The sequence below is a fragment of the Lonchura striata genome, chromosome 13 (genome assembly GCF_046129695.1).
Source record: "Lonchura striata isolate bLonStr1 chromosome 13, bLonStr1.mat, whole genome shotgun sequence".
Taxonomy (NCBI): Eukaryota; Metazoa; Chordata; class Aves; order Passeriformes; family Estrildidae; genus Lonchura; species Lonchura striata.
Genome location: NC_134615.1, coordinates 15,613,012 through 15,640,627, shown reverse-complemented (window position 1 = coordinate 15,640,627; position 27,616 = coordinate 15,613,012). Strand labels below are relative to the sequence as shown.

The following is a 27,616-nucleotide window of genomic DNA, read 5'->3' as shown; positions in this document are numbered from 1 at the left end:
GTCCACAATTCCAGCTCAGAGCAGCAACTAATAGCAGTCTTTGCACAATTTCAGCTCAGAGAAGTTGAAGAACTCCAGCAGCCATTGCTGCTGTCTGAATGACAAAAGGGTGGTTTCAGCAGAGCTGCCAGCAGACAGGTGTTTGTAGCACAGCTTCAGTTTCTTGTTTCATGTGGGCAAAGGAGCTCTGCTGACAGTCTGTACCACAGGGGCAGCCAAGGACTGTGCTGTTTAGCATTGCCAAACTAGAAAACTCCTGATGGAAAGAAACAACCTTATTTTTTCACAAGGTCTGGTGGTCTCTGAGGGAGTGGAAGTTGGAGGCCAGTTAAATGCTGCCCAATATTGATCAGGATTGTGAAAAATAAAGAGGTCTGAAAAAATAGCAAAAAGCAAAGCATCCACTAAGTTTCCACTAAAGAATCTCACAATCTTGTGAGAGCTAGTGGTAAATGCAATTTTTAATTCTCAGCTGAAGAAACTGATGCATAGGAAGACATTTCTTGAACTGAAAGTCAAGCATAAAAATCATGAAAAAACTGTATCAGAATCCAGCTTTCCCAATTTCCTGCAATGAAAAGCAGCTGCCACAGAAGGCCATTTTCTAAGTAAATATATGCATCAGGGGGTGCCAGTCAGGCAACTATCCAAAAATTCAAGGGTCAGGTGCTATTCAGTATTTGAATCAGTACAATAAAACACTGCATAAATATTTAAACTGGCACTCTTGCTCCAAAATACTATTGGAACGTATTTCAGCCAATTGCTTTCAAAGTTTACATCTGACATTCTCTTCTTGCTTCTGTCCTGTGGAACCTCTGAAAAAAAACCCATTCCCTGTTCATCCACAACACATCTGGCAGCAGTTTGCTGGTTTGATTTGAATGTGCTGCTTTCAGTCAGCAAGTACAAATAGAAAAATCTCAAGTGCTGAAATCCTATATAATTGGCTCTTTATGAGCTCTTGTTCTAAATCCATCCTCAGCTTCCCTGAAAAACCCAAACAAAAAACCAAAACCTGAAACTCCAGAACACTCTCAATTTTTTAGATCTCATTTATAACCTCTGTCTGCAGAAGCTAATTGCTTGGGCTGGATTTCAGTTGTTTTCACAAAGTGAGCTATAAAACAATGTAAAATGCAATTTGTTATTAGACACAAACTATTAAGCATTTGCTTAGATCTCAATATAGATCAAGAAGTCAAAGGCCAAGGACAAAGGCATTTTGATATTCCCCATACAACAGAACCTCCCAATTGTTTTAGCCAGTCATTAATGTAAGTTATGTAATGTAATGTAGGGCAGCATTTCCCTACTGTCAGTCACTATGTCTGCTGCCCAACCCCTAACTTTTAAACTATGTGACATTCAATGAGCTGGAAGCTGCTGTAACTGGAGGTAGAAGCCCAGCACATGTCACTGCCAATAATCCACCTGGCTGCACCCTCTAACAATTCAATACACTCAACTGCAGCTCTGCTGGAGATTCCCATCCTGACATCTTCACAGTTACACTCAGTATTGATTTGCATGAACCTGCTCCTATCTCAGCCTTCATTTCCCTGTGCTTCTGTGTCTTAGGCATGTCAATATACCTAAGCTCCAAAAATAGCTGAAGTTTCTCCTGAAAATAAAGTTTACAGGATTTTAAAGGATATTTCAGTAACACATCCTAAGAATCATTAAGGTTTTTTTGTAATAAACACATTAACTACTGGTCAGAAATGTGACATTGCATCTGACACCTGCAGAGTTTTGCTTCTACTGTTGGTAGCAACAGCTTGTTCAGCAGATGCTTCTAGTAGCACCTAGGCAAGTTGTTCAGAGATTAATAGAAAAACAAACAAAAATCCAGACCCAAACCATACCCAAAAACCAATGGACAAAAACCAGCTCTTTCAGTTTCATTGGGCTATCAGAAGTAACAATTAACTAAACCTTTGGTATTAATGTAAAAGGAAGCTCTGATGATCCCACAGGTAAGATTACTCGGATGGAAGGTACCATAGTATATCAAAAGGAATTTATACAAACACTTCAAGAAGTAGTGCTATACTTAAATTATTTGCGCTCATGATGGCCCTGGAAGAGTCCAAAGGAATTAGCTGTGAGACTGTCAGTCTGAGTAAGCAAGATTTCACCTGTGAAACTGAGCCTATCAATAAACTAACTCACTGCACTGATTTCACAAGCAGTATTAGAAAGGTCAGTGCTTCAGCCTTTCAGATCTGGCACTTGGCAGGGCCAGCAGCCTTACAAAAGCAGCATTACTGTGTGACCATGTGGAAGTCTCTCTGTCTGAGAAAGAGGCTGCCCATGTGTGTTGCTGATATGGTGTCACTCCTGATTTACTCTGGAAGCTGCAAGTTCTTTTTTAAAAAGATAATTAGTCAATACTACACAGAAAAGCAAATGATCCAGTGCTATAACTGTAGCAAAGGGTTGTTTCAAGACGTAAAAAAAGTCTAATAAAATAAATCAATAAGCTCAGAAGCTAAAACTCTGAGGTCCTGCCTACCTACTCTTCATGCACAAACTGACATATTTAACAGAACTCCTTAGCTTCTCAAGGAAGTGCATTGACTACCCATCCAGCTTACAAAAACAAATTGCAACACTCTGAAAAATTAATTGTGAAAGACACAAAAAGACTTTTCTTTAGTCGCATGTGGTAGAGACTATTTCACTGCATGCATTTTCCATAAAGCAGACAAATAGAGGATAACTGTCATTTATCACCCTAGAACTTCAGGTAGGAAAAGGATGAGATTAGCAAGCCATTGCCTTTGACACTAGAAAGGCACAGCCTGCAGCAGCATGGACAACCAGATTGGAACTCCTGCACCAGCTGCAGCGCAACAGTGAGTTTTGACCATATAAACTGCTTGAAGTCAATTAATCAGCATATAAAAGAGCTCCAGCAAACGCCACTTGCATTTTAAGCAGTGGCCATCCTTTTCCTCCCTCAGCATCTGACCTTCCAGTTTCAAAGTTTCTGTGTTTTATCTGGATGAACATAACTATCCAGCACACTTGCCACAAGACAAACACTGGTTTGCAAATGCCCACCACCAAGGCATGCTCTTTCCTGCAGATGACACCAACCAGAGGTGCTGAAGGCAAAAAGATCCACTTCAGAGATCTGCATAAAATCAAATAATTTCAAAATTCCTTCAAGATGGCAAGATGAACCTTCTCTGGATCCACAGGGGCACTACCCACATGCAACATGTTCTGCTGAGCTGTCTCTGCAACATGAGTCTTTGAATTGCGCTTCCCACCTTCCTCTCTGAATCTGCGGTTTCAAGCAGCATTTGTTGCCAGGAGGCATTGCTAATACATAATATATTGGCTGGAAATAAGTATTTCATCTCAGAGAGAGAAAATGTTACAGCAGCTTCTTCAGAGGCAATGCATGCTGAAGAGTTTAAGGAAGAAATTTTCTAAGACAAACAGAGCAAACTTATAACCAAGAGAAGACAGATCTAGTGGAGACAAACAACTGAATTCTGCCCTTTAAGACAAACTGCAGATTCAACCCTCTGCAGGAAGGAGATCTGTTCTCCTATTCTGTTGCAGAAGAATGTTATTTCTCAAAGTTTAGCTTTGGGTATTTATTAAAGGAATAACTTCTGACTGATGAGCAAGACTTGCTTCTATTTTCCTGATGATGCTTTGCAAAAGCCATTCCACTTCTGGCATTGCTGGGGATACATGGATTCATATGCAATGTTTCCTCCTCAAATTCAGCATCCCTAAATATCAGCAAGAACTATCCAACCTTCAAAAACAAGCCCCAGATTCTTTTCACACAGAGGACTGCCCTGCTGACTGGTGGACCCAGGAGGCAGGAAGGCCTGGAGATTCCCAGCTGCCTTCTGACAGCTTTCAAGAGGCACAGTGTAACATCCCTTACATCTTGGAAAGATTTTTCTGAGAAAAAAAGTCAAAGCAAGGCAAAAGCAAATAGAGTACCTCAGAGGAAATAAGGAAAAAGGGAGAGAAAGCTAACAATTCTGCTATAGTGTCTAACAGGGATATAACCACATGACAAGTTAATCAACTCTAAGTCAAAGATTTCACACTACTAATTGATGGGAATAATTTCCAGCTCAGCTTCCCCCTGCTCCAGCAACAAGCCAGAAGAGGTCCACCTTGAGTGCTTATTTTTATAATTAATTAAAAAAAAAAAAAAGTCCTCAGACAAGGAAAACAAAAAAACAAGAGGACATTAGAAAAGGTAGAGAACAAGGCATCTAAGAGCATGATACCACAGACAAACAACAAAACATCTAGTGTAACTTTAGCTAATTATGCACAGCAATGTCATACACTTCTTACCAGGAAATATGAAGCCAAAACATTAATCTCAAGTAAAACAGCAAAACAAAAATAAGAGAAGTGATATTGATTCACTGTATCTATTGAGTAATCAACATTCTTACCATTAGCAATGAACTACAAATTTTCTGGATAAGCCATTTTTAACCTTGGAAAAATTAAATCAAGATAAAGGGGGACTACAAGAAATATAGCAGGATTAGATCTAGGAGAAACAAGTGAAAACAAACCACAGCAGAGTTCAAAGGTGTAATTCAGCAGTGAGATGGCTCTGCATCTAGCTTCCAGCATTTAGCTTTCACTTCAACTTAAAGATGGTCACAGTCAAAACAATGGTGAGTTTTTTGAGTACTGCATTAGCACTTATTTCACATTCATTAAAACCTTCAGGATTTTGTATCTACTTAAAAGACAGAGTAAAAGGATTTAAATATGCCATTTTCTGCTACAAGCCTTGGGGCAGGATAGAAATAATGAATGTTTCAGAGTTACTGTATGGTAACCATAGCAGGCAAAATCAATTGCTGCTCAGAGGATCTGGAGATAACACACAGGTTTTATCATCTATTTGAAACATGTTTTTTTTTTTTTTCCTACTGCATTTCCTCCCCAATTCTCTTCAGAAATTTCTTTTCTCATACATTAGAATCTGGCCCAAAGAATCCTACTGACTTGTGTTTAGAGATAAGGATTTGTCATTATACTGTACATCATTCCCACCTATGCACTCCCATTTATCCGAGATTAAAAGCAAATCCCTCACAGGTTACTACTTCTGCCCTTCACACTGAGTTTGGCTACACCAAACATCATTATCAGAAAAACTAAACAAACTGGTGTTAACAACACTGTGTAAATTGGACAGACACCCTCAAAAGAAAAACTGCAGGACACACTCAGGGAATTGTCAGAAGCATGTGACATGGTCTGGGAACACTTTTGGGATGAGTAACATTAAAAACAGGAACCAAGTAAGAGCTGGCACTTTAAGTGAAGTAGAAAGCTCTAGAAAGAGGGCAGATCTCGAAATCCACTTGGTACAGGTCTGAACAAAAGGAAACAATGTCTGTGCAAATGATGCCAAACTCAAAACCAATAAAGGAAATAAATTTTAACATAATCTGTAATTGGATTGTGGAATTTACTGCCACAGGAAGATGGCAATGCCAAAACCATAATGAGATTAAGAACTGACTCAGTATGTATATCGATATTGACAGTACCTAGAGCTGAGTTTAACACTGAAATTGTGGAAAGAAATATTATTTCTCGTGCTTCAAGATAACCAGTTAGAGACTACTAAGGAACAAGGTGAAGCCTAAAAAAGCAAGTTGATCTCCCTGTGGTATTATGATAGTATTTTTCCTCTGAGTTATCTGATACTGAACATAAGCGTGTAAAGGCAACCAAACAGATGTGTCCCAAACGCAATCTAAGAAATCAACAATAACTTTACTATCAGCTAATCCTATATCCCTGAATCAAGCCTAGGATAGCCAAATGAAAGATTCAAAAAGGTTTAATAAAGCTGCCGAAATGGAAACTAAGCACTGAGATGTTTACCACTGCCTTTCCTCATTCATCAGCCTTGGAACAGCACTTGTGTGACACTGGCAAACCCTTCCTTTGCTCCCCTAAAAAAACCACACATGACAAAACCTCCCTCCCCCTTCCCCCTCCATCCCACAGTAGACACTGAAGATAACACAAAATCCAGATATTGATGCTCAAAAAGTATAGTCCACAGAGACTTCCACTGCAGTCACACCACCTAGCAACATGATATTTCATTCCTCTATTAAGTTATTTTAAAACTAAATCTCTCCAACCTTCTCAAGCCATTTTTACCAAGCAACAATCAAGCATGCTGTTCCAATTAATTTAAAAGATGCTCTGTTAGCTGTGGCTTATAATGCTGCATAAGCATTTTGGTGCTTCTGTGGAGTACCATGCATCTTGCATGCTTACTGATATACAAATAATGGAATGGTACAGGAAACTTCCAGCTTATCTCCCTGGGCTTGTTTCAGTCATTTCTACATACATGAAAAACCAATGAGACATCTAGCAGTAACTGCTTTTTTGTTTGACCAGCTTAATATTTTAGCTCAAAGTAAACAAATAATTTGTTCACACCCAAAATAGTGTCAAAGCAGAGACTTGAGTAAAGTGCTGGGAGGAGGTAATACATGAATTCAGAGTCGAAAAGCAAAGAGATTAACACAACTAGAGTAAGAAGAAAAAAAAAAAGAGAGTGGAAGAAAGATGAGAAATAAAGGATAGGAAAGAAAACAGGAGACACTGAGAACAGAAATTTTGCCAAAAATCTAAGTAAGCTAAACAAATGCAGAACTATCCTTAGTTTGACCTGAAAAGGCTGCAACTTCTTTCAGGAACATATCTTGACAGGAATTTTTGACTTTAAAAAGAAGAGTTAAAAAACATCCCTGCACATAACCCAAACATTTCTTCCACAAACTGCCAAATTTTCAGACTGTTTTGTATGGGGAAGCTTAACTACATCCACAGTTTGATGCCCAGTCGCTGATAAACAGTTGTCACACTTCTTAGCTGGTGACTGTTTTAAACCAAAGCTTGATAATGCCTAGGATTAAGATTTTGGATGTGAAGTCAAACTGACTAATTATGACAGGGGAGAGGAAGGCATGCACAACAATATACCTGTGGCCTTTCCCAGACTGCCAAATTACGCAAATGGTTCAGTAATAAATCCCAGTGGAATTCATCAATCCAGTAACACTTTCAAGAGTCTTGAGTAAATGAGGGGAGCTTGAGAGGAGGGGAGGGAGTTGAGAGCTGCAGCAGCTGCTGCTTTTCCTAATAAATTAGATGAACTGCCTCACTGAAAACTGAGTGTCCAGGGTTTTATGCTGTTTGTGACCACAGGAGTTCAACAAGAGTCTGGCCTACTCACATTACAGATTTCTCCTGTGGAAGAGTGATTTGCTCACAGCACCATGAGGGATTAGTTGAGAAAAATGGTCAAGATAATGCTCATGTAATAAAGACTAGCAAAAAAAAACCACAGAAACAATAGCTCAGGAGAAAGATAACAATTTCATCTCTCTTACAGGTCAGCTCCAAGCCTCTCTTGTCTCATTTCAGACAAGTTTGCTGAAGATCAAAATTCTTTTTTTTCCTACTGCACTTGGGAAACTTCAGTTTCTTTCTCCTCTTTTTCAAAAGTGTTAAAAAGCCATATTGATTTAAATAAGTAAATGTTAGTTTTTCAACCCCACACCTATAGCTTAACTCCACTAACCCACTGCAACACTGGGACTGAAAGCTTCTGCCATCAGTGAGAAGTCCCCTCAACTACATCCCTGTATGGCTGTGAGCAGGGCTTCCCAAAGCCAAGAGCTTCAATTTCCAATTTCCACAGAGGCACTAGGTCATACTAAGGTCCACTGAGAAAACTGGATTGCTTTAAAAATAAATATGAAAAAAATAATTACCCCTCCTCCAAATTATGGTCTTATACTGCTACTATACAAAAGTATATATGCTGTTCATGTATTAGAAATCTCATTTATCTGCTTGTTAATTTTTGACAACTTTTTTTTTTCCTTAAATGCAACAGAGATGAACCGGGTTCACTTCTGTGTATAATCAGTTCCACTTTGAAATTCCAGCACAGCCCTGCTAATTTTTAATTTCAGAGCTATAATAAAGGTATGGGAAAACTCCAAATCCTCTCCTATAAGGTCTATGCATTATTTGCAATGGTTTAAAAAATGTTACAAAACAAAACAGGAGTTATGCTTTGCAAAAGCTACAATTGAGTCTCAAATAAATAAAATAATTTCTTTAATCCGAGTGCTCTATCACATGATATGTGGAGGGGGGAAATTGCCAGGTTGCATCTTAGCATTGTTTCTTCTCACCAATCTGTATAAATGCAGAGATGAAACCATTCTACTAAATTTTTCCTGCACCATGAAAACACCAATTCCAACAGTTCATTTGCACATGCTGAGTACACACAGCCTAGGTCAGTAGCCAATACAAGCTTTCAGCAAGCACTAAATTAATGGGACAGCATGACACTAAGAGGTACCACATTGCCAGAAATGACATCCTCCTGGTCAGATGCAACACAGATCCTGGAAGTCATTAATGACCCCACAGTACTTCTTGCAATAGTAACAGTGCTACAAGCAGGGTGTTGGGGAAATTTTGGCTCAGATCCTGGCACCCAGGTTTGCTCCTGAGTTCCAGCTATGAAAGGATCCAGCACTGATACCAAGAGAAGTGGAGACATCTACACCTCAGCACAGGAGAGGTTGCATTTTGGATATGTGATGTCCAAACTGTCTTTATATACTATATATGCTTCTTCACAGGAATACAAGTTAATATTCAATTAGAAACTGGAACCATTCTCAAAGAAGGGCAGAGTTACACGGCAAAAGAAGAAAAACGGGAGGGGGAATGAAGTAAAGCGTTATGACTCAAAATCTCGTATGTTTAAAGACATTTGAAGTATCTGTTACAAAAACATTTATTAAAAGTTTACAGTTGTCCCAATTTGAGATGCAAAGAACATATCTGGATTAAGCAGACAGGAAATGTGAAATGTGCCAGGACATAGCAGAATTTAAATAGATGGATAAACACACCTACTAGAAGCAGAGTTCCCAATTTTTCCATCTCATGACCTTGCATTAGCATAAAGTTCTGAAATATCTTTCCTATCATCTTGTTTACCCATGATGAAAGAGAAAGGTAGATCATGTATCTTATCTCCCTGTTCCCAACCCCTTAAGGTTAGGAATCCATGATCAGAACCATGATGAACTGGACTATCACCACATAATTACTCCAATTAGCATGTAACCAAGCAAATAAAAAAATTTAAAATAATTCACTATCAGAATATTTACTGAATGACTGCAATTTGTCCAATTAATGAAATACCTGAGTAGTCTACATTAAAGTCATCACTGTTTGGGTTTTTTGGGGACATGCATATTTAAGGTTAATAAGATCAGAATAATTTAAAACTGCACTAAACCATGCCACTAAAGCACTAATGAAAACTATAGAAAATTGCTGCTTAGATGTAAATTACAATCATGAGGGGAATAGTGACAAGCAAAAAAAAAAAAAAACATTCCCAATGTTTTGGGCTTTTTTTTTCCCTTTCATACTTCTTTTTTTTCCTATAGTGTTATTCACTCACCTACCTAATACCAGAAAGAAGGGGGTGTTTTGTTTTTGTTGAGTTTTATTCCTTTTAACTTAAAACCAAAACAGACCCCAAAATCCCAAGTTGGCTATGAAATAGAGAAGCCTGCACTCTTAAATCCTGGTCACATCCCAGCCTACACACAGCTTGGTACTTCTCAGGGCATCCTTTACTCAGCACAGGCCTTGGGAGGCTCTGGGCCAGCCCGTTCATTCAGAGGGGCCCTGGGACACTGTCAGTGTCAGGGAGGTGGCAGCCACTGATGCCCTGGCTGCTTTGCCAGGGCCGTGAGCTGCCCAAGGCCCATGTCAGCCCGGAGAGAGCACAGGCAGCCTGCAGTTCATGAAAAATCGTTACATGTTACTTAGAAGGAGACATCAAACACAGCAGAGATGAGCTAAGCAAGTTTCTGTAATTTATATTTCCAAGGTCCACATCCCTTAGCTCCATTTGCATGTCAAAATACTCATTCATTCCCCACCACTGCTTTCTTCAATTGTGTGCAAACTGCCTCTGGCCACATTTAATTACCAGGATATTTATATTCTTGATTTACACACCTAAGTGTGTACATTAAGGCTAAAATCCTGAATGCAATCAGTGAGACAACCTATGCAAAGAACACAGCAAGATTTGATACTAGCATGCACTAGTAAAGGGAGACTAAAAAATTACTTCTAAGAACCTTTGAAGATGAGGTATTATTGGAGCCAAACATTTCTACGGTTTTTGAAGAATTCCCAACTATGACCAGAAATAGTATTTTTCATTTGGATTGCAAGCACTGCAAAGAAATCAACAGCTAATGATCAGCCCTAAAAAAACCAAGGTCAAAGGTTGCCCTCTTGCTTTCACCACCATGGCTCTGCAATGGTTAAAAGGTCCACACAGCTGTGCTGGCATCATTGATTAGGGTGAACAAGGAAGCGACAGAAAAATAAAGCCACCTTAATTTCAAGCTCCATTAGAACTGAAGGACTTGGGGATGGGGGGAGAAATCAATGTTTGGCAAATGAGAAAGGATAAAATCTGCAAAAGGCAAAATGCATTTTCAAGCTAAGCTAATGCAAACAATGGATGGTGAACAGCACTTGAGGCTGGCCCTTTAAGGTTGTGTCAGCATTTCCATTTATAAACTCTGATTTTAGTTACACTCTAGTAGATTACCACAGGCTTTGGTATTATTCTAGCAGATACCACAAAGTATATCACAAATGGTAACATAAAATAGCAATTAGAGCTCAATTGTTGAATAATGCACCCTTGCAGTACCTGACGTCAGAATAAGAATTTTTAAATTACAAGTCATACACATACATACACACAAATAGAACATACAGGGCTGGGGAGAGCATCCTGGGACCCAGATTCTAGCAACACATAAGTAGAAGTTAAAGCTACCTTTGATACAAAACCTATTTACAGTGCTCTGAAAAGCTTCAAAATATCCCAGATACTTAATTTCAGTGTGTCTTTCGTGCCACTTGGAGAGATTTCAGTTTAACCCTCTGCCCTCATTTAGATAAAAGCTCTTATTTTTGTATCTGGGCCTCCAGAGAGCTACTCAGTCAATACTCTGAATATCCACACCCAGAAATCAAAACCAAACCCTAGCATGCAACCTTCCATTTCAATTCTGCCTAGGCCAGAAGGCCAAGGTGAAACTTGCACAAATGAGATAATTCAACAAAATTTTCCTTCAGTGTAATGGAGCTAGGCCTTCACCTCAAACTTTCTAAGCAGATAAGCAATGCATGTGAGGAGAGCTTGTGTCTCCTTCTAACATTCATTTCACAAATCTGCACAGAGCTGGATTGAGCCAGAAAAATGAGAGCAAAACCATTTTATTTAAATTAACACCATGACTCTGGGGTTTTATTTTTCAAAACAAGCATAGAGGGCACGAAATCTAGTATCAAGCCCAGTGACATGTTCAAAATACAAAGCCCACAGTAAAGCATAACAGTCAAATCATCTTAGCAGGAAGAAATCAGGCCTTGATCTAACAACTAACTCCTACCTGGTATCCCAAAAATCAGTCTGAAAGAGCAGCACTGAATCTCTCTCTGACCTCCACACATACAGAAAACAGCACAAGTGCAGGGGCCAGGTCCCACCTCACACATTACAATAGCACAGCCTACCCACAGTCTTGGAATAATTCTTCCTCTGGCTGCCTTTACTGCAACCTGAGAGAGGATCTGCTATGACAGTGCTCACTAGAAGGGGACATAGTTTGCATCTTTGAAAGAGTGAAGAAATACCTTTTCTGAACAGAATGACAAGGTTATGTTTATATTTCCATACCCCATCTTTGGGATACAGATTTGCATGATCAAGCCCTACCTTGGATTTTTAAAAGCCAAAAAGAAACAAACAAAAAGACCCAAGCACATAAATACATGCTAAATATCATATCAAGAAGCACTTTACTAATACATTCAGATTTGAAAAGATTTTGTCAAAATAGGGCATTTTGACAATATAGAAAAATCTCGATCTTTAAACTCCTGACATAAGAATTATTGTAAAATGGATTTACTGCAAGAAGTGCTTGTTGTTCTGCATGCAATTTAATAACATAAACTTTGAAATGAGAGAGGAAAAATACAAATTCTTATAATTTAATGCCAAGCCTAGAATCTTTTGCATAATCTTCCCGGCCTACTGCTCTAGTGGGAGACATTTCCTGGACTCACAACCCTTTTATGTGCAAGCAATCTACATTTTACAACTGATAAATAATTCAGATAATTAATTGAACTGCAATTTGGTGCACTTTTTAGTCAGCAATATAGAGGAGCATTTAAAGAGGTTCTGTACAGAAAGTCCCTCCTGCTTGTTAAACCAGGCTGAGACATGTATTAAGGTGAATTCCTAGATTCTCTTAACACTTTTTGAATGTCTTGCACCAGCATCCTGGGACCTCATGCCCTAGGATGCTCCCTTCTGATTTTTCTTCCTGTTTTACTCTCTACGTAAGAAATAGGGTATTTCCTAGCATTCTCCTTCTGCAGTGCTGACTGCCATAATTTGAGATATTAGATTCTCTGTGCTGGCCTCCCACAGGCTGCTAGAACAGACTGCAACAGAAGTAGGAACAGAGACAGTAAATAAATGCTTGAGGTAAGAATACAGGGAAAGCTCAAGCAAACTGCCAGAGAAATTTCTAGATGCAAAGGAGTGACGTGGGAACACATGGCAGAAAGTCTACAAGAGTATTTTCATGCTGTAAGAGATTGGTTAAAATTTAGAAGTCAGCAGAACCCTAAAATTCATACAATGAAGATTTAATTATATTTGTAGCTTTCATACAACTGCAACAGTCAACAAAGGCTATGCATTAGGTCTGTGCCTCTGGCACAAGTGCCCATATCCACCCCCTTTTCCTGTGCAGTGGTGCACAGAGGCTGCACCAATGCAGCCCCACCACCTCTTCAGAGGGAAGAGGGCACAGACCTGCAGTCTCAGGTGCTTACCCCCAAAAAATCTCTTTGGCAAATAATGCTGCAAAGTATTTATGAATTGATATGTGCTCAAACTGAAGATTAAAGGACAGATATGAGGAACCACACTAACAAGAATAATTGAAGTGCTAAAGAATCTACAAATGACAATTAATTTTCAGATGGAATTTCAGGCTAAATAAACTTGCTGCAAACTACACAAGGCTGTGAATCTGTGTCGAGCATCAGGAAAAGACAGGTCTGAGAAAGGACAGTTGATGATAAAGTGTGGACCAAGTTCATTACGAATATGTGAAGAAGTTTTTGCTGGTTAAAAAGAGTAATGATAATGCCAGAAGGCACAGGCTGAGGGCTTGATGCAGAACAGAACAGGCCTTCCCAATCCACAGAATTAAAGTTTACCAGTATACCTGTGTAAATACCGAGTAACAGCAGAGGAACAGTAAAGTCCTGTAAAGAAATAAAGCAGACCCTTCCCATATATCACTCTGCACACTACCTACCAGATACAATGGGAACAGCTTATAGAGCAAGGATTCTACACAGTGCAGAGATAGCTTCATCTGTCCCAAAACAAATACAACACATCTGAAGAAGGCTTAAGAAACTATCTAGGAACAAGAAAAATAAATCCTAAATCATCAGGAGGTATAAGAAAAAGTAACTTATAAAAAGAAACTTCTGTAGCACATTGTTATCTCAAGCATCAAAAAATTTCAAGACCTCCTTGATTAACAGATGTAATTAGAGGACTATCAGCAGTGTGTAACACAAAGGTCCTCTTAAATAATTAACAAAAACTATTCTAAAAGAACTGATGGTTGCATACCAGAACCTACAGATAGGTACAGAGACTTGTCCATATTCTAAGCAGGTAACTTTCAGGTACAGACCACAGTTGACACCAGGTTGAGACGTGACTGCAAATATCCTCAGAACAGAGAATGATGTTCTGCAAGACATAAATCCCTGCACCCATTAACTACAAAAACAAGTAGGAACAAATAATTTAAAACTGACACTTGGCTAATGTGCCTCCAAGATGATCTGAAGTGGAGCCCCTTGCCATCCTTCCCCCTGCAAATCACTTTTAGCTAATTGACTATGAATGTTTTCTGCACATGGCCTGCATAAAAAATGTAAGATTCAAAGCACACAAGTATTAGGCCTCAGAGATGAGTTGTTGAAGTAATCAGTGATTAAATCACTAGTGTTAATCATGATTCAACACAGCAAAGACAGAACTTCGATTTAAATAATTGATTTTAATCCTGTTTCTCATTTGTACTTTTTAGCTGTTTTTCTGAAGAAAGGGCTGAATTGCATTGGCTGATCTGGCCATCTAAACACAATGATTTGCAATTAACCACTGGTTTTATGTTAAATTTAGAGCTTTTCCTGAACAGAAGGATACATTCAAATATTGACAAGGGCGACTAAAACAAAGGTACTAGAGATAAGAAAACATACAAAGATCACTACCAGAATCACCATTTCAAATAAGGCCTTGAGGTCTGGTATAATTAAGAAAGAATAAAATAATATTTTATTTAGGTAACCAGCAATAATAGAAAATATGATTATTATGCCATCATAAATTTTCCCACAGATCTCAGCTCCAAAGAGTCAAGCACGCTACCGCTTCTGGGCTTGAGAATCTACAATAAATTCTTCTTAAAACAGAAAGGAAAAACTGTAGAAAACAAAGAATTAACAGCAACAGTAAACCTAAAAAAAATCCAAACCAAGAAGGAAAAACGAAAAAGAGGCAAGAGTGGTTGGAAAAAATCTAGACAGAATGAGGTCAAGAAAGACATGTACCAAGTGTAACATCACCAATTAGAAAGACAACAACATCAGAAATTGGGGCAAAGGGATAAAATGAGAAAAGACAGAAAGTGAACAATGCCAGTGGTTTAGAGCTCTCACTCTATGATCAGGCAATATATAGTCTCGAGAGACTACTTATCTTTAGTGAAAGAGAGGTCTTAGAAAACTGGGATTAAGTAAGTCTGCCTGAAGACAGGAGACCACAGAGCTCCTAACACACTAGCATGAGATTCAACTAAGGGCCTTGCACCCAAAATGGATGACGCTAAAAGTGAAACTAAAACATACATTAGATAAAATGGGGTAATTTCACATGCCTCCCTTCCCCTCCTGAAGTTTAGTTGAGCATACTACTTCTGCAAAAAAAAGAAAGAGGAGCTTACAACTCTTCTGACTCTCATAAGTGAGCCACCTGCCAGAAAGAAAAGATGAGCTTCAAAGTAATCAATCAGTAATTCAGACTGTTACCTTCAATGCAACCCACAACATCAATTCCACTACCAGTTCTTAACTGAATAATGAATATTGCAGGTTTCATCATGAAGATATTCTACAAGGGCAGGCAATGATCAGAAAGCAAAACTAGATGAGTTACAATAAATTCTAAGACACCCAGAGAAAATTTACAGGAAACTTTACAAGATAAAATCACCTGGTAAAGCATTTGAACCACAGCAAATTCAGTCTATCACCAAGACAAGGTTATGACATCTGTGATACAGTGAAAGAAAAAACCTATACTCACCTTTTTTGATTGTTGACTTACATGCCCCCTATTCCAACACCTCAAAAGTGGTTCCATGTGTGTTTTTCCAATCAGATGTAAAAAAGGTTTCAAAACTATGAGAGAAGTATCCTTGCACAATTTCAGCTTGCAAGGCCAACAAACACAGGTCCACAAAGGGAGTAAGTATGCACCTAGTTCCTCTTGACTTCAGCAAGAATTTGGAACTTAAAATACTTCTGTTATCTTGGTACTTAATGCTGCTTCTCATGGCTAACTCAAACATCCTTCAGCATTGAAAGCAGCATCTCCCCTCTTCACTTCCTCTAGCCAATGAATTAAACAGAGAGCAAGACAATCTCCACAGAAGCCTTAGGACAGCTCTGAACCACAACACATGAACAGCAGTGGCAAGGGCAGTGTAATTGACATGTCAGAAATTTCCCTACCTGGATGTCAGTGTCCTTCACAGGTTCAAGAGGCTCAAATGTAGTGGCTGCACTTAGACTCTCAAGTCTCTGAGAAATGTGGGATATATCAAGCCCTCTAGACCCAAGAAGAACCGATCTATAAGGAATAAATTGTACAGATATTAAATTAGTATTGAACAGACAGAATTCTAAATGCAGAGTCATTGTCAATATTTAAGTCAGCAGCTAGCCACATACAGACAGTACTCCCAAATGTGTTACAAAAACTGCACAGAATCAAACCCCGAACAGGCCTACGTGTCTATGTAAACACCTCAGCCCTGCTGAACTCTTTCTGCTGTTCCACTGCAGTGCTGCACAGCTGCCAAGTCCTTCCAAACAGAAAAAAAACATACACTGTGTTGGTAAACATCTTCAGCAGCAGACAGAACAAGGTACTGCACTTTCCAGCTTTAGTGTCCAAAATCAAAAACAGCAGCTCCTCAGATAAACCCTTCAACTATCCTGTTGTTTTCTGGAAGTAGGAGAAAGGTTGGAAGAAAAAAAAAAAACAAAACACAAGCTTTGCTAAAAGCTTGGTCATTCTAAAAACCAGCTTTGCAGTCATTCTGTTTCTCCCAGCAGGACTCCCCCCACGCTGGAAACCAAACCCATAGACAGCTCCCACCCCGAGTGCAGAGTCCCAGGGTCGGTACTCACGCCTTGACGTCGGCAGTCTCCTGGGAGGTGCGGGTCAGGGTGCGGGAGCGCAGGCGCTCCCCGGCCTGCTGGATCTCCTGCAGGTTGCGCTCCACGTGCGGGAGCTCCGAGATCCCCTCTGTCTCAGCTGCCAGCTGCTCAGCCTGCTGCAGCAGCTCTCCAAAGCCATCCGTGTCCATCTCTGCTGCAGGTTTCGCTCGAGACACACAGAAACCTTCAGGGAAAAAGGGAATTCTTGCTCAGCTATAAACAGTTTCTATGCTTGTGGGGTCACAGGCAGACCAGCAAGAGCAGGTCTTCTAGAACAGGATATACTGTCTATTCTCCCGAGGCATTAAACATCAAGGAAATCTTTACAAGTGGTTTCGGAGAGCTTTCAAGCAAGACTACAGTCTGTGGACCTGTCAGGAGTGGGATGCAGATGTCATATCATAGTTCATATTTTGCCTTAGAACAAAGGAGGATGAAAGCAGAGAAGTCCCTGTGAAGAATTTGGTGTTAATTTAGCTATAAACTACTTGCATACACGCATAAATAGATTGCTGGGAGCGCTGGACTCCGTGATCCTTATGGGTTCCTTCCCATCCTATGATACTATATTCTTATCTACTATGAAAAAAGATGCATACATGTGCAAGCAGAGGAATACATGTGGACTGAAAACACACATAAACATGAAGTTAAATTAGTAGCAAAACAGTCGAACTACAGATGCACACAGACAGCCATAACTAGCTAGCTGCTAAAATGTGTTGCTCCATATGTCATTAACCCCCAGCCAAAAGACATAAGTTCATGTTCTTCCAGTTTAGAAGACCTGTGTCTAAATTCAATGCCTGCAGGAAGTTTCACCAATGCGAGAATTCCTTGCACTGACTCAGTGACAGAATAATTTAAAAAGTTAAAGCACAAAGCAAGGGCTGTAAGAGAAGATGTATTAAATGCATCATGCAGTTTCAAATTCAGAATGAAGCCTGTTATTTTTAGAAAAAGGATGAAAGCATACGTGCTTGGGATCACTATGGAAAAAGACATGTAGCTACAGTGGTGTCCACATTAACAAAATATGAAACCCAAGACCTCAATTTCATACATCAAATCACAGTTTGTAGCTAAACCAGCTACAAGCAATAAGCATCAGGCACCTCTATAAAGCCACAGATCACAGAAATCCGTGGTGCTGAACGGTGCTACAGAGATGGAAATCTTAAGTACAGTCCCTCTCTCATAGCTTTTGCACTCAAACCCAGAGGGCCAGGGAAAACATAAGAGAAACCAGATCTCAAGCATTAACTCCAACTGTTTATCATTTACTCAAAAGTCAAATCAGTGAAGACTATCTGGTTCAAGGAAGCCCCCTAAGAAGAAAACAGGGATTTTTACAAATCATCAATAGCCTGCAATTCAAGTATTTTTTGTACTCCTCAACCATACCAAAGCAATTTTACAGTAGAATTTGAACATTCCTCACGTTTTCAGTCTCACCACCACTCCCAAGTACTACTATGAGCAGCAGTAGCGGCACTTGCCTCTGTCTGGACAAATGATTTAAAAGCACTGCATGATGATTCATTCAGACATAAGCAGTTTGAGAGAGAAATCCTCCTGCCTGGGTGCCAGGACAAACCCTAACAACAGCATCCAGGAATGGAGAATTTCAGGAGCACTCCCCACACACTTCAGGAAGCTGGGGGAGGGAATGATTGTATTTGCAATGACTTGTTAATCAGGTGAGATAGCAGAGACCGGATCTGTTTGAACGGATTAGTGTGCCACAGAGATGGAGTGGAACAGGGAGGAGGAGGGTGGAAATAAGCAGCTTCGTGCCCTGCAATGCAGTACAGAACAACTTCCCAGTGTTTACTTGCAATAACTCAGATGCACCCCTGCCAGGCACAGCCTCCTGGCAGACACTGACTAGAACAGACACACTCCTGTACATTCAAATATGAGATCCTCCAGGAGCAGTGACTGTAAGAACAACACAGACATCAGCTTGATTTGCTCCGATCTGGTCCACTTGCTCTTTTCATTAGCAAGATAAAAAGCTGGGAGTGTAAGAAGCACCAGCTTCTCAGACTGCTGAAACCAAAAGCACGAAAAGTCAGTCCTACAGAACTGCACTCAACCTGCACATTTTACCTGCAGACACCCTGTTAATACCATGTAAGGTCTGTCACATAAGTTTGCCTGCATAGTACAACTGCAACAACTCTGTGAGATTGAACCCAATTCAGCAAATACGGAACAAACTGGTTATTTTGGAGCAAGTTAAAGTACCTGTGATCATAACCAAGCACTGGAAGCAACATCTCAAACTCAGAGAGTCAACACTAAACAGCTTTTTATAAGTGACAGAATTCAAACATTTAGACTGAAGATTCATATATTCGTAATAGTGCAAACAACTTTGTCTCCACCCTGACAGAATTTACTGCATTTCAAGTCTGCAGTCTGACTCTTCATGCTGCTGTGCAAGATGGAAACTGCTTCCACAGCAACAGCAGATTTTCATGTCTGGCTGGGGAAGGAGCAACAACCAACGTCTAACAGAAAGAAAATACTTCAGAAATTAAATTAACTTCAGTGAAACCAGATTGACCTTGGGCAAAAAGCCAGGACTGAAAGAGCTCTTCTGTAAAACAACTTTGATGACGTATCAATAGAAGTTGCTGCATTAGACCACGATTCCATTAAAGCCCAGTTTAATTTCCTGAACATTTAAAGCCACACTTAAGCACTATATATTGTACAAACTCACTAAGCTTAAGCCACAAAGAAAACAGAACAGATGACAGGTTTCTTAAGTCTATTCAGACTGATTATAGTTGATTATTTCTTACCTAAAAACTCCTCAAGAGCACTACAGTGCTATCTTAGGAAGAAAACTCTAGCTATTCTACTCCAAATACAGCCACGATGAACATTTTACTGTACTTGATTCAGAAATACAAAAGCTGAAATACTCCAGTGCACGTCTAAGTGTTCACTGTACTTCACACATTGACAGGATTTGTGTCAACTAACCAATTAACTTTGAGAAACAGTAAAAAAATTAGGTTTTCCCAGTGCTCTAGGAAAAAGAAAGGAAGATGTCACAGGAGAAGGAAAACCTCACTCACTACATTCAGAGTGCTGACAAAGCAAGAGCTCCACAAGTTGCAGAAAGATTATTCAAAATGGGAAAGAAAAAGGAAAAAATCCAGTGTTGGCTTCTCAAAGAGGCTCCACCCTCAAAGTGCTCAAGAGACCCAGTCTGATGAGTCAGGATCAGCTTCTTGTGGAAAGAAAACACAAGAGCACAAGTAGTAAGACCAAGCCAGCAGTGTTCTGCTTCCTACAGCCAATATCTGAGGTGAAAAGTGCTTTTTCAACAGGCTCCAAGCCTGGGATGCTACAGAGAATGGAGCAGCTTCTGTCTATTAAGCTAAACATGAATAAGTAAAAGGTCCATTCTGCAGGCCTGGGGAATTCTGTCTGAGCAGCAGCAATAATACCCAGCTCTTGCATGGCACGTGGCATAAGCAGACATCCAGACATTTCAGAGAAGTCAGCAACATAATCTCCATGTTACAGACAGAGGAAGTGATTAAGAAACACTGAGATGATAATCAAAGAGCAGGTGGACAATTGTACAACCCAAATCTGCTGCACATTTTCAGCACACCATCCTCTTGTCCATAAAACACAATAATGATTATCAAACCTAACAGAGGGAAAGCTTCCATACCCTAACTACACTAAACCCAGATAAATCACAATAGGCCACTTTAAAAATATCTAAAAGCTTCAAGCTTTATTTGGCACCCCATCTGGTACAACAGCCTCTTCCCCCTGCAACAAAAGGCAGATGCAGGAAAATCCTGAATAGATCACACAACAACCTTTGAAACAATACTATTGTTTCTTCTACCACTGATCCATTAATGCTTCTCTGACTCCTATAAAAAGGCTTTCAGTCCTGCATATTTTCTTCTTCATCTCATTTGTAGGTAGATATGCAAAAGTCCAATCTTCTTATGGTCCCAGAGAACCCTTACAGTAGGTATGTTGAACAAAAATTTTTTTTTCAAAGTTTTAAAGGCAGTTACACTGGGTTACTTGCACTGTAAGAAAGGACAAGGAAGGGCACACAATGCTTCTCTACAGTGTTCATTATTTAAAGTGGACCTAAAGAGTAGGCATTTGAAGTGATTTCTACCAAAATACACTAGCACACATTTGTCAACACCCTTTCATCTGCCATCAATTCCTCATAAAGGTCTTAAGTTCCCATTGCCCTGAATAACTGACTCAGCTGGCAGTTTTGCTATATTACCACGTTCCCTCTTTTCCAAACACTTAGCCTTTATTTTAAGCACCCAACTCAGCAGGAACTTGCACAGGGTGGCAAACTGATCCTCATTAGACAGAGCATTCAGGATTTTGAGCTCCTTAAATGAAAACCCATATCCTCCCCTCAATGAACTTCCTGTCATTGAATTTCCTGAATTTCTGCACCACAGAAACTTTATGGATTTAGATGACAGAATCCCATGCTTTCTTCCAAGCAATTTTAAGCTTTTTCTGTCAGTTTCCCCAAGGAGTAGGAAAATTTTTTATGACACAACATAACTGAAATAGCACTAAAGCATATAGGAACTGGTATTTCTTTCTCACTATCATCTTAACTCTCCATGCCATAACTACTGTTCCCAGACCAACATGACCAAATTGCAGAAGAGAAGCAGCCCTTCTTTGCACCTGGACTTTAATTCAAGCCCTTCCACTCACTGTTCATAAACTCTTCCAGTATCTGAAGGGGTCCTACAGCAAAACCAGAGAGGGACTCTTTGTCAGAACTGTAGTGATGGACAAGGACTAATAAACATTAAAAGAGGGGAAATTTAGGAAGACATTCTTTACTGTGAGGGTGGTGAGGCACTGGCACACGTTGCCCTGGGACTGTCCCACCTCTGCCAGTGTTCATCATGCCAGGTTGGATAATGCCTTGACCAGCCTGGTCCAGCAGAAAGTGTCTCTGCCCATGGTAGCGGGAGGTGGAACTATATAAGCTTTGAAGTCCCTTCCAAACCCTCTAAGAATTCCTAGGAACCAACCTGCAAACCCACTGGGTGGGAGAGAACAAGCCCCACGCACAGAACTCGAAACAGACACCAAACCACACACATCATACACAAACCCGTTCTCCGGAAACCTTCCCAGACAACCAACTTCTGCTCCCTTAAGCACCAACGCTGCACTTGGGTTAAACACCAAACCACCCTTCTACAGCCGGGCTTGGCACTGCCGACCCGCACAAAAGCTCGGAAGAACAGAGCCCTCCTCGCGCATCCACAGCGGCCCCGCTGCCTCAGCGCGGGTTACTGACGGCAGCGACCCCGGGGAGCCCCGGCACGGCCCGCGAGCAGGCCTGGAGCGCTCCCAGCCAGCCTCCCGCCGCAGCAGCGGCCTGCACGGGCCGGAGAGGAAGCCATGGGCGGGGGGCAGCAGCCGGGAGCTGCGGGTGCGGGGGAAGCAGGCAGCGAGCACCGCAGGCGGGGAAGAAGCGGGGGAGAGAAGCGGAGGACGCCGAACCCCGGCCCGCCCGCGCGGCGCCCTCACCTCGCCGCGCTCCGCGCCGCCCGCCGCGCCCGCGCCGCGCGCCTCCATTGGCTGCCCGCTCGCCCTTTCCCGCGTTCCCATTGGCCGAGCCGCCGGGCGTCCCGGCTTCCCGTGCTCCTATTGGCCCAGCCGCCGCTCTCCGCAGCGCGCCCGTTCCCGCTCCCTCGCGAGAACAACTTGATTGAGGCGCTCGGAGGGGGCGCGGACCGAATGGGGGGGCGGCTGCCTCCGGACACCGCGGGTTCGAGGCTGCCTTCCGCCTCCTCGCGCTGCGTGCGCCGCGCCGAAATCAGTGAAATAAGAGATATACAGACAGAAATATCCTCTGGGACTGTTTCTCTATTCCCCCTTTTCCTTCTTAGTAAGCGCTGACTCTTGCTGGCAAACCCTGTCTGTGAGCTGATTCTGTGAGCTGATTCTGTGGGAGGTAAAATGAGGATAACGAATTCATCCCCATTTTGCCTCCCATGGCCAAATACACCAGCAAACAAACTCGCAGCCAGCAGGTACTCACACCACCACCTGTATAATGGTGCCCTGAGGATGTATAGGGATTCGCTGTGTTTGGTCCCATCTTGGACATACACATGATGGCCCTAAAACAGATATTGCCAATGACACAGGATTTGTTGGGCAAAATCTGGGAACTGGGAATTTCATGGACCCACAAGGCGACAGCCTGCTTGTGTAAGAGACAGCCTGGATTTTGCTGCTGTTCTGAAACATCACCCATCAAACCTTCAAAGCTGAACAGATTTCCCCATTAACACTGTCTCTATTTCCAAATTTTCCCATGTAAAAAGAAATTCCCAGCAGGCCAGAGGCAGCTCTGGCACCGGCTGTAACTACTCCTCCTAATTGCCAAGTGCGTGCAGGGGGTCAGGGTACATTTCTGCTCGTCACTTCAGTTTGAGGGGAGCACTTGTCCCCGAGAGGATGCCCTGGTGGAATGGATGCTCTGGTAGTAAAGATGCCTTGGTGGGATGGTTGTCCTGGTGTGATGGGTGTACTGATGGGATAGGCGCCCTGGTAGGGTGGCTGTGCCACCTCAGCTCTCCCTGAGCCCTTCCAGGCTCCCGGGGCATCTTTCCAGAGCGAGGAGAGTCCTGGTCCGCCCGGAGACCGGCGCTGGTGCCCTCCGGGGCGGGACGGGGGAACAGCCGTCCGGAGGGGCCGGGAAAGGAGAGACAGAGGCAGGGACCGAGGGAGGCGGGGACCGGCAGGGAGCCGGGGCGGCGGCGGGGCTGCGGGCAGGCAGGTGGCAGCAGATCCCTGCGGAAGGGCTCGGTGGCGCCCGGAGCGGAGCCGCTCGGGAGAGCCGTCCCTGGGGAGGGACCCGGGTCCTCTGCACGGGGGGCAAGGGGTGCTGCCCCCTCTGTGGGTGCCCGTCCCTCTACACTGGGCGCACAGGGCGCCTTTGCCTTGCCCAGGATGCGCAGGGTGCTGTCCCCTCTACATCAGATGCGTGTACCCTCCATCCTGGGTGCCCATCCTATGAGCATAGCATCTCATCTCTGTGCCAGGGGTTTTAAACAGGATATTAGTCAAAACACATCAGTGAAAGTGCTGTCAAGCGCTGGAACAGGCTGCCCAGGAAAGTAGTGGAGTCACCACCCCTGGAGCGATTTAAAAAAACAATGTAGATGTGTCACTTGGCTTAGGGGTGGGCTTGGCAGCGCTGGGGTAGCAGCTGGACTTGATGACCTTAGAGGGGTTTTCCAACCTTTCCAACAATTCTATGACTGTATTTTCCTCTCGCACTGGGTGCATTTTCCCTCTGCCCTGAGGGCAGGGTGTTATTTCCCCTGTGCACACGTGCCTGTCGCCTCTGCGCCAGGTGTGTTTGCTCTGTGCGCTGGGTGCATGTCCCCGCTGCGCACAGCGCTTGTCCCCTCGGCACAGGGCGATGTCCCCGCGGCACAGAGGTTCCTGTCATGCGTGCGCAGGGTGCTCATCTGCTCTGCACACAGTGCATCGCTCCTCTGCACAGAGCGCACATCCCTTCTGCACAGGGCACGTGTCCCTCCTGCACATGGTGCGTCTCAGCGCCACGCAGGGTCACGGACACCCATCACCCCCCTGGGATTCACACACAGCTAGAAAAAGCGGAACTGAATGCGGTCCCATGGGCAGCTGCAGGGCTGTTCGTCTGGGAGTGCACCCAGGACCCCCTTGCCCTGGCTCCCGTGGGTGCCCAGAAGGGATCGTGGTCACCTCAAACCACCTCAGCAGACTGAGCTGGACTTTTTTTGGCGGGGCTCAATAAAGTACATCAGCGTCTTCGTGGATCAAGAAAGGCTCCCCTCACCCTCCCACTATACAGAGCTGTCCAGAGGCTGAGAGCACTTCCTGCTTCATCAACAAGTACTTTTTTTTTTTTTTTTTTTTAATAGAAAATACTCTTGAGGGGACCAGAAAGCCCTCACCCACCTCACTGAGAGCAGCTACAGGCAAGGGCAGGCACTGGATACATCCCTGACCAGCTCATTCCACTGGTCCTGTGGCTTTCCTTGCCCCAAATCCATCCTGGGGAGGCTGGAAAAGGCACCAAGGCTGGGGGTCTCTGCCAGACGGGCGCGCAGGCAGAACCAGGAGCAGGCAGGGCAGGCTGGCAGCGGCAGGGTGCAGAAATGTGTGCCCACATCCTACCCTGGCACGCTGCTGGGAACCGGGGAGCGGTTGATGCCTGGGGCGCTTCCTGTGCGGGGAAACCCCATCCGCGCCCGGCTTTGTTTCTGGTGCAGGATGCGGGCGCCTGCCCCGGGGGCTCAGTCTGCAGCCCCTCCGCTACAGTGGCCGGGGTCGCAGCCCTGTTTCATATGGCTCCAGCAGCAGAGCCATGCCAGTCTTCTTTTCCAGCAAAGCGTCTTCCCATGGGATTGTTTTTAAATATTTAGGGCAGGGCAGACCCTTAAAACCCATTTCCATCACTACACCTCTGTTGCAGCAAGCAGTGCTGGGAGGCTGCTGAGGCAAAGACACACTGATGCAATAAGGCAACACATTTAAAAGGCAAATGGGTGTTGAGCTAAGTGCTGCTTTTCTCACTGGCCAAGTTGGGTGCTGAGTGGTCTGAGGAGCCATGTGCTGAAGCTGGGCAGACTTTGGGGAAAGGGTGAGCCTGGATCATCCTGGATGCCTGAAACATCCCTGGGAACTGGTATTGCCATGCTCCCACTGTGCAGACACCCCACCTTGTGTCACCCAGCCTAACAGATAGGACTATGTGGGTACCCAAGGGACAAATTTTCCTGGGTTTTAAATTTATCTTGTCCGTGGTGCCTTGTCACCAAGTGCTGCAGGAGATTTTCGTGCCAGGCAGAGCTGTCCTATTGCCTGAAGAGACACAAAATGGGTGAGGGCAGCATGGCTGGGAACTTACATCTATGGTGGGGCACACCCAGGAGACATGTATGGGCAGGCATCTGCCTTAAAAGTGGCTGCTCCATTTGGCAGAGACTTTCGGAAGCAAAACACTTAGTATGCATCTTCCCACCGCCCCCCCTCCCCCATTCCAGCAGCCACCCGAAATCCAGGCAGCTAAGCACTGCATTCACAGCTATTGTTACCTGCCCTCCTGCATCTGGAAGACTTTGCAGCTTTAAGCAAGGTGCTTCCCAAGAACGAGCTGGAAAAAAGTGCTCGGAAGTTTTGCCTACAGCAGGAGCCAAGCAGTGTAGCTGTAGGTGTTCGGCATGGGGAGACTGCAGGGAAAGTGTCCTTTTGGGGATGGATCTGCTCTGCAATGGATTGGGGCTTGCAAAGCTTTTGAGGAGGGAAGCTTTGTCCCCACTAGAATTTGTCCAAATGCTCTCCAGCAGCAGCTCAGGGCAGGCATCTTGCCAGCACAGATCACCCTCCCACCCACCACACTTGCTCCTACAAAATCTTTCACCCAAAGGAAGCCCCTAACATAGTGCAGAGGCACCTGCCATGTAGCCAAGGAAAGGCTGGAGGGGACTAGAGACCCTCCTTCCACTGTTTGCCCACACCTCTGGGTGTGTCACCTGTCCTCCCTGGGAGACCAGCACCTCAAAGATGCCCACATCAGCCCCACATGTAGGATGAGATCCACCCCTGTGAAGCTCCTTTCCTCCCTCAAGGAAGGTGCAGAGCCCACTTAGGGAAGGACACAGGAGTGTTTCTGAGCAGCCCTCTCCCACCCTGCAGCGACAATTCGACAATTCCCATACAGGTGTCCCAAGCGGCAAAAATGCTCAGCCTCCAACCCATCCCCACAGCAGCACTCGTACCTCCAGAAAAACTCCTTTATTTCCATCCAGTTTCACCACTGGTACAGAAAATACAAAACAAGAAAAACAAAAACAAAAACAAGGCTTTTTTGTGCCCCCCACCCCCCATCCCTGAAGCGTGCCGACTATTTACAGGCAGAGGTGAGCGGCTCAGTGGCAGCAGCTGCACTTGCTGCTGGTCGGCTCCTTGCACACGCAGCCCTTGGCACAGTTGCTGCAGCTTGCGGGGCAGCAGGAGCAGCAACCTGGGGAGGACACAAGAGTTAGGAGGTAGGTGGAAGGGACTGGGGTTCTGTGAGGCAGGGGGACCCGATGGAAAGTGGGAAACAACTCCTCTGCATGAGCAGGGCTGATGATCCCAGTGGGTTGGAGCTCTCCATGAGGGTCCTACACAGTGGTGGCAGCCCCCCAGAGGGGGTGTGTTGCAATGGGCCGGGGAAAAGGGAAGGATCCTATGAGGGTTCTACAGGACAAGAGAGGGAGTGATGGGGTCTCCATACACGGTCTGACAGGCAAGAGGGGTTGCCTACAGGGTAAGAGTTGGGAGGTCCCCATTGGGTCCTACAGGGCAAGAAAGAGCTCCCTTGTGGAACAGGAAGGTGTCCATGGAGTCCCACAGGGCAAGGAGGGATTTCCCTAAGGAGCAGCGAGGTGCCCAGGGAGTCTCACAGCATAAGGCTCTCAATGGAGCAGAGAGGTGCCCATGGATGTTCCACAGGGCAGTGGCAGCTCCCTCCAAAAACAAGGCCGGGTCTCCCCGCCCTGAGCCCCCCACTCACTCTTGCGGCAGCTCCGGCAGCGGCAGTTCTTGCACTTGCAGGACCCGGCGCAGGAGCAGGAGTCACCTGGAGAGCGAGGGCAGGAGAGCGGGATCAGCCAGGAGTCAGGCAGCCGGAGTTAGGCGGGATCAGCCGGGACGGGATGGGACACTTACCGGCGGCACACGTGCAGTCCTGGGGGTCCATGGCTCGGCTCGGCTCGGCTCAGTTCAATCTAGCTCGGCTCCGTTCGGCTCGGTCCGGCGGGGCTGACAGCGGTGCAGAGCGGCCCCGGTCGCC

The 27,616-nt window shown here is 43.8% G+C and overlaps 2 protein-coding genes across 5 annotated transcripts in view; both read right to left on the bottom strand.

Annotated features, from left to right (window-relative positions):
- NUP93 (nucleoporin 93) overlaps nt 1–22,411 on the bottom strand; it is an 83,119-nt gene extending 60,708 nt beyond the window's left edge. For 3 of the 4 annotated variants that reach the window (XM_021535210.2, XM_021535212.2, XM_021535215.2), the window contains exons 1-3: nt 22,306–22,411; nt 16,702–16,915; nt 16,021–16,138 (exon numbers count right to left, since the gene is read on the bottom strand). In XM_021535210.2, coding sequence (XP_021390885.1) covers nt 16,021–16,138; nt 16,702–16,880 — 297 coding nt within the window. In that variant the 5' untranslated portion in view covers nt 16,881–16,915; nt 22,306–22,411. Of the gene's footprint in view, nt 1–16,020; nt 16,139–16,701; nt 16,916–21,883; nt 22,007–22,305 lie in introns of those variants that run through there. The other variant, XM_021535211.3, reaches the window with a different exon arrangement.
- Nucleotides 22,412–26,559: 4,148 nt separating this feature from the next.
- Nucleotides 26,560–27,616, bottom strand: LOC144247035 (metallothionein-2). Its single transcript, XM_077786224.1, has 3 exons — nt 27,493–27,616; nt 27,338–27,403; nt 26,560–26,803 (listed from the first exon to the last, which is right to left on the bottom strand). Exons 1-3 carry the CDS (start codon nt 27,521–27,523, stop codon nt 26,709–26,711), a joined length of 192 nt encoding a protein of 63 aa, XP_077642350.1. The 5' UTR covers nt 27,524–27,616; the 3' UTR covers nt 26,560–26,708.

What these genes read in the sequence shown, in the direction of transcription:
- LOC144247035 (XM_077786224.1), bottom strand. Translation starts at nt 27,523, where the DNA reads ATGGACCCCCAGGACTGCACGTGTGCCGCCG. An exon ending in GGACTGCACGTGTGCCGCCG is followed by an intron (nt 27,404 to 27,492) that starts GTAAGTGTCCCA and finishes CTCGCTCTCCAG; the next exon opens with GTGACTCCTGCTCCTGCGCC. An exon ending in CTGCCGGAGCTGCCGCAAGA is followed by an intron (nt 26,804 to 27,337) that starts GTGAGTGGGGGG and finishes TGTCCTCCCCAG; the next exon opens with GTTGCTGCTCCTGCTGCCCC.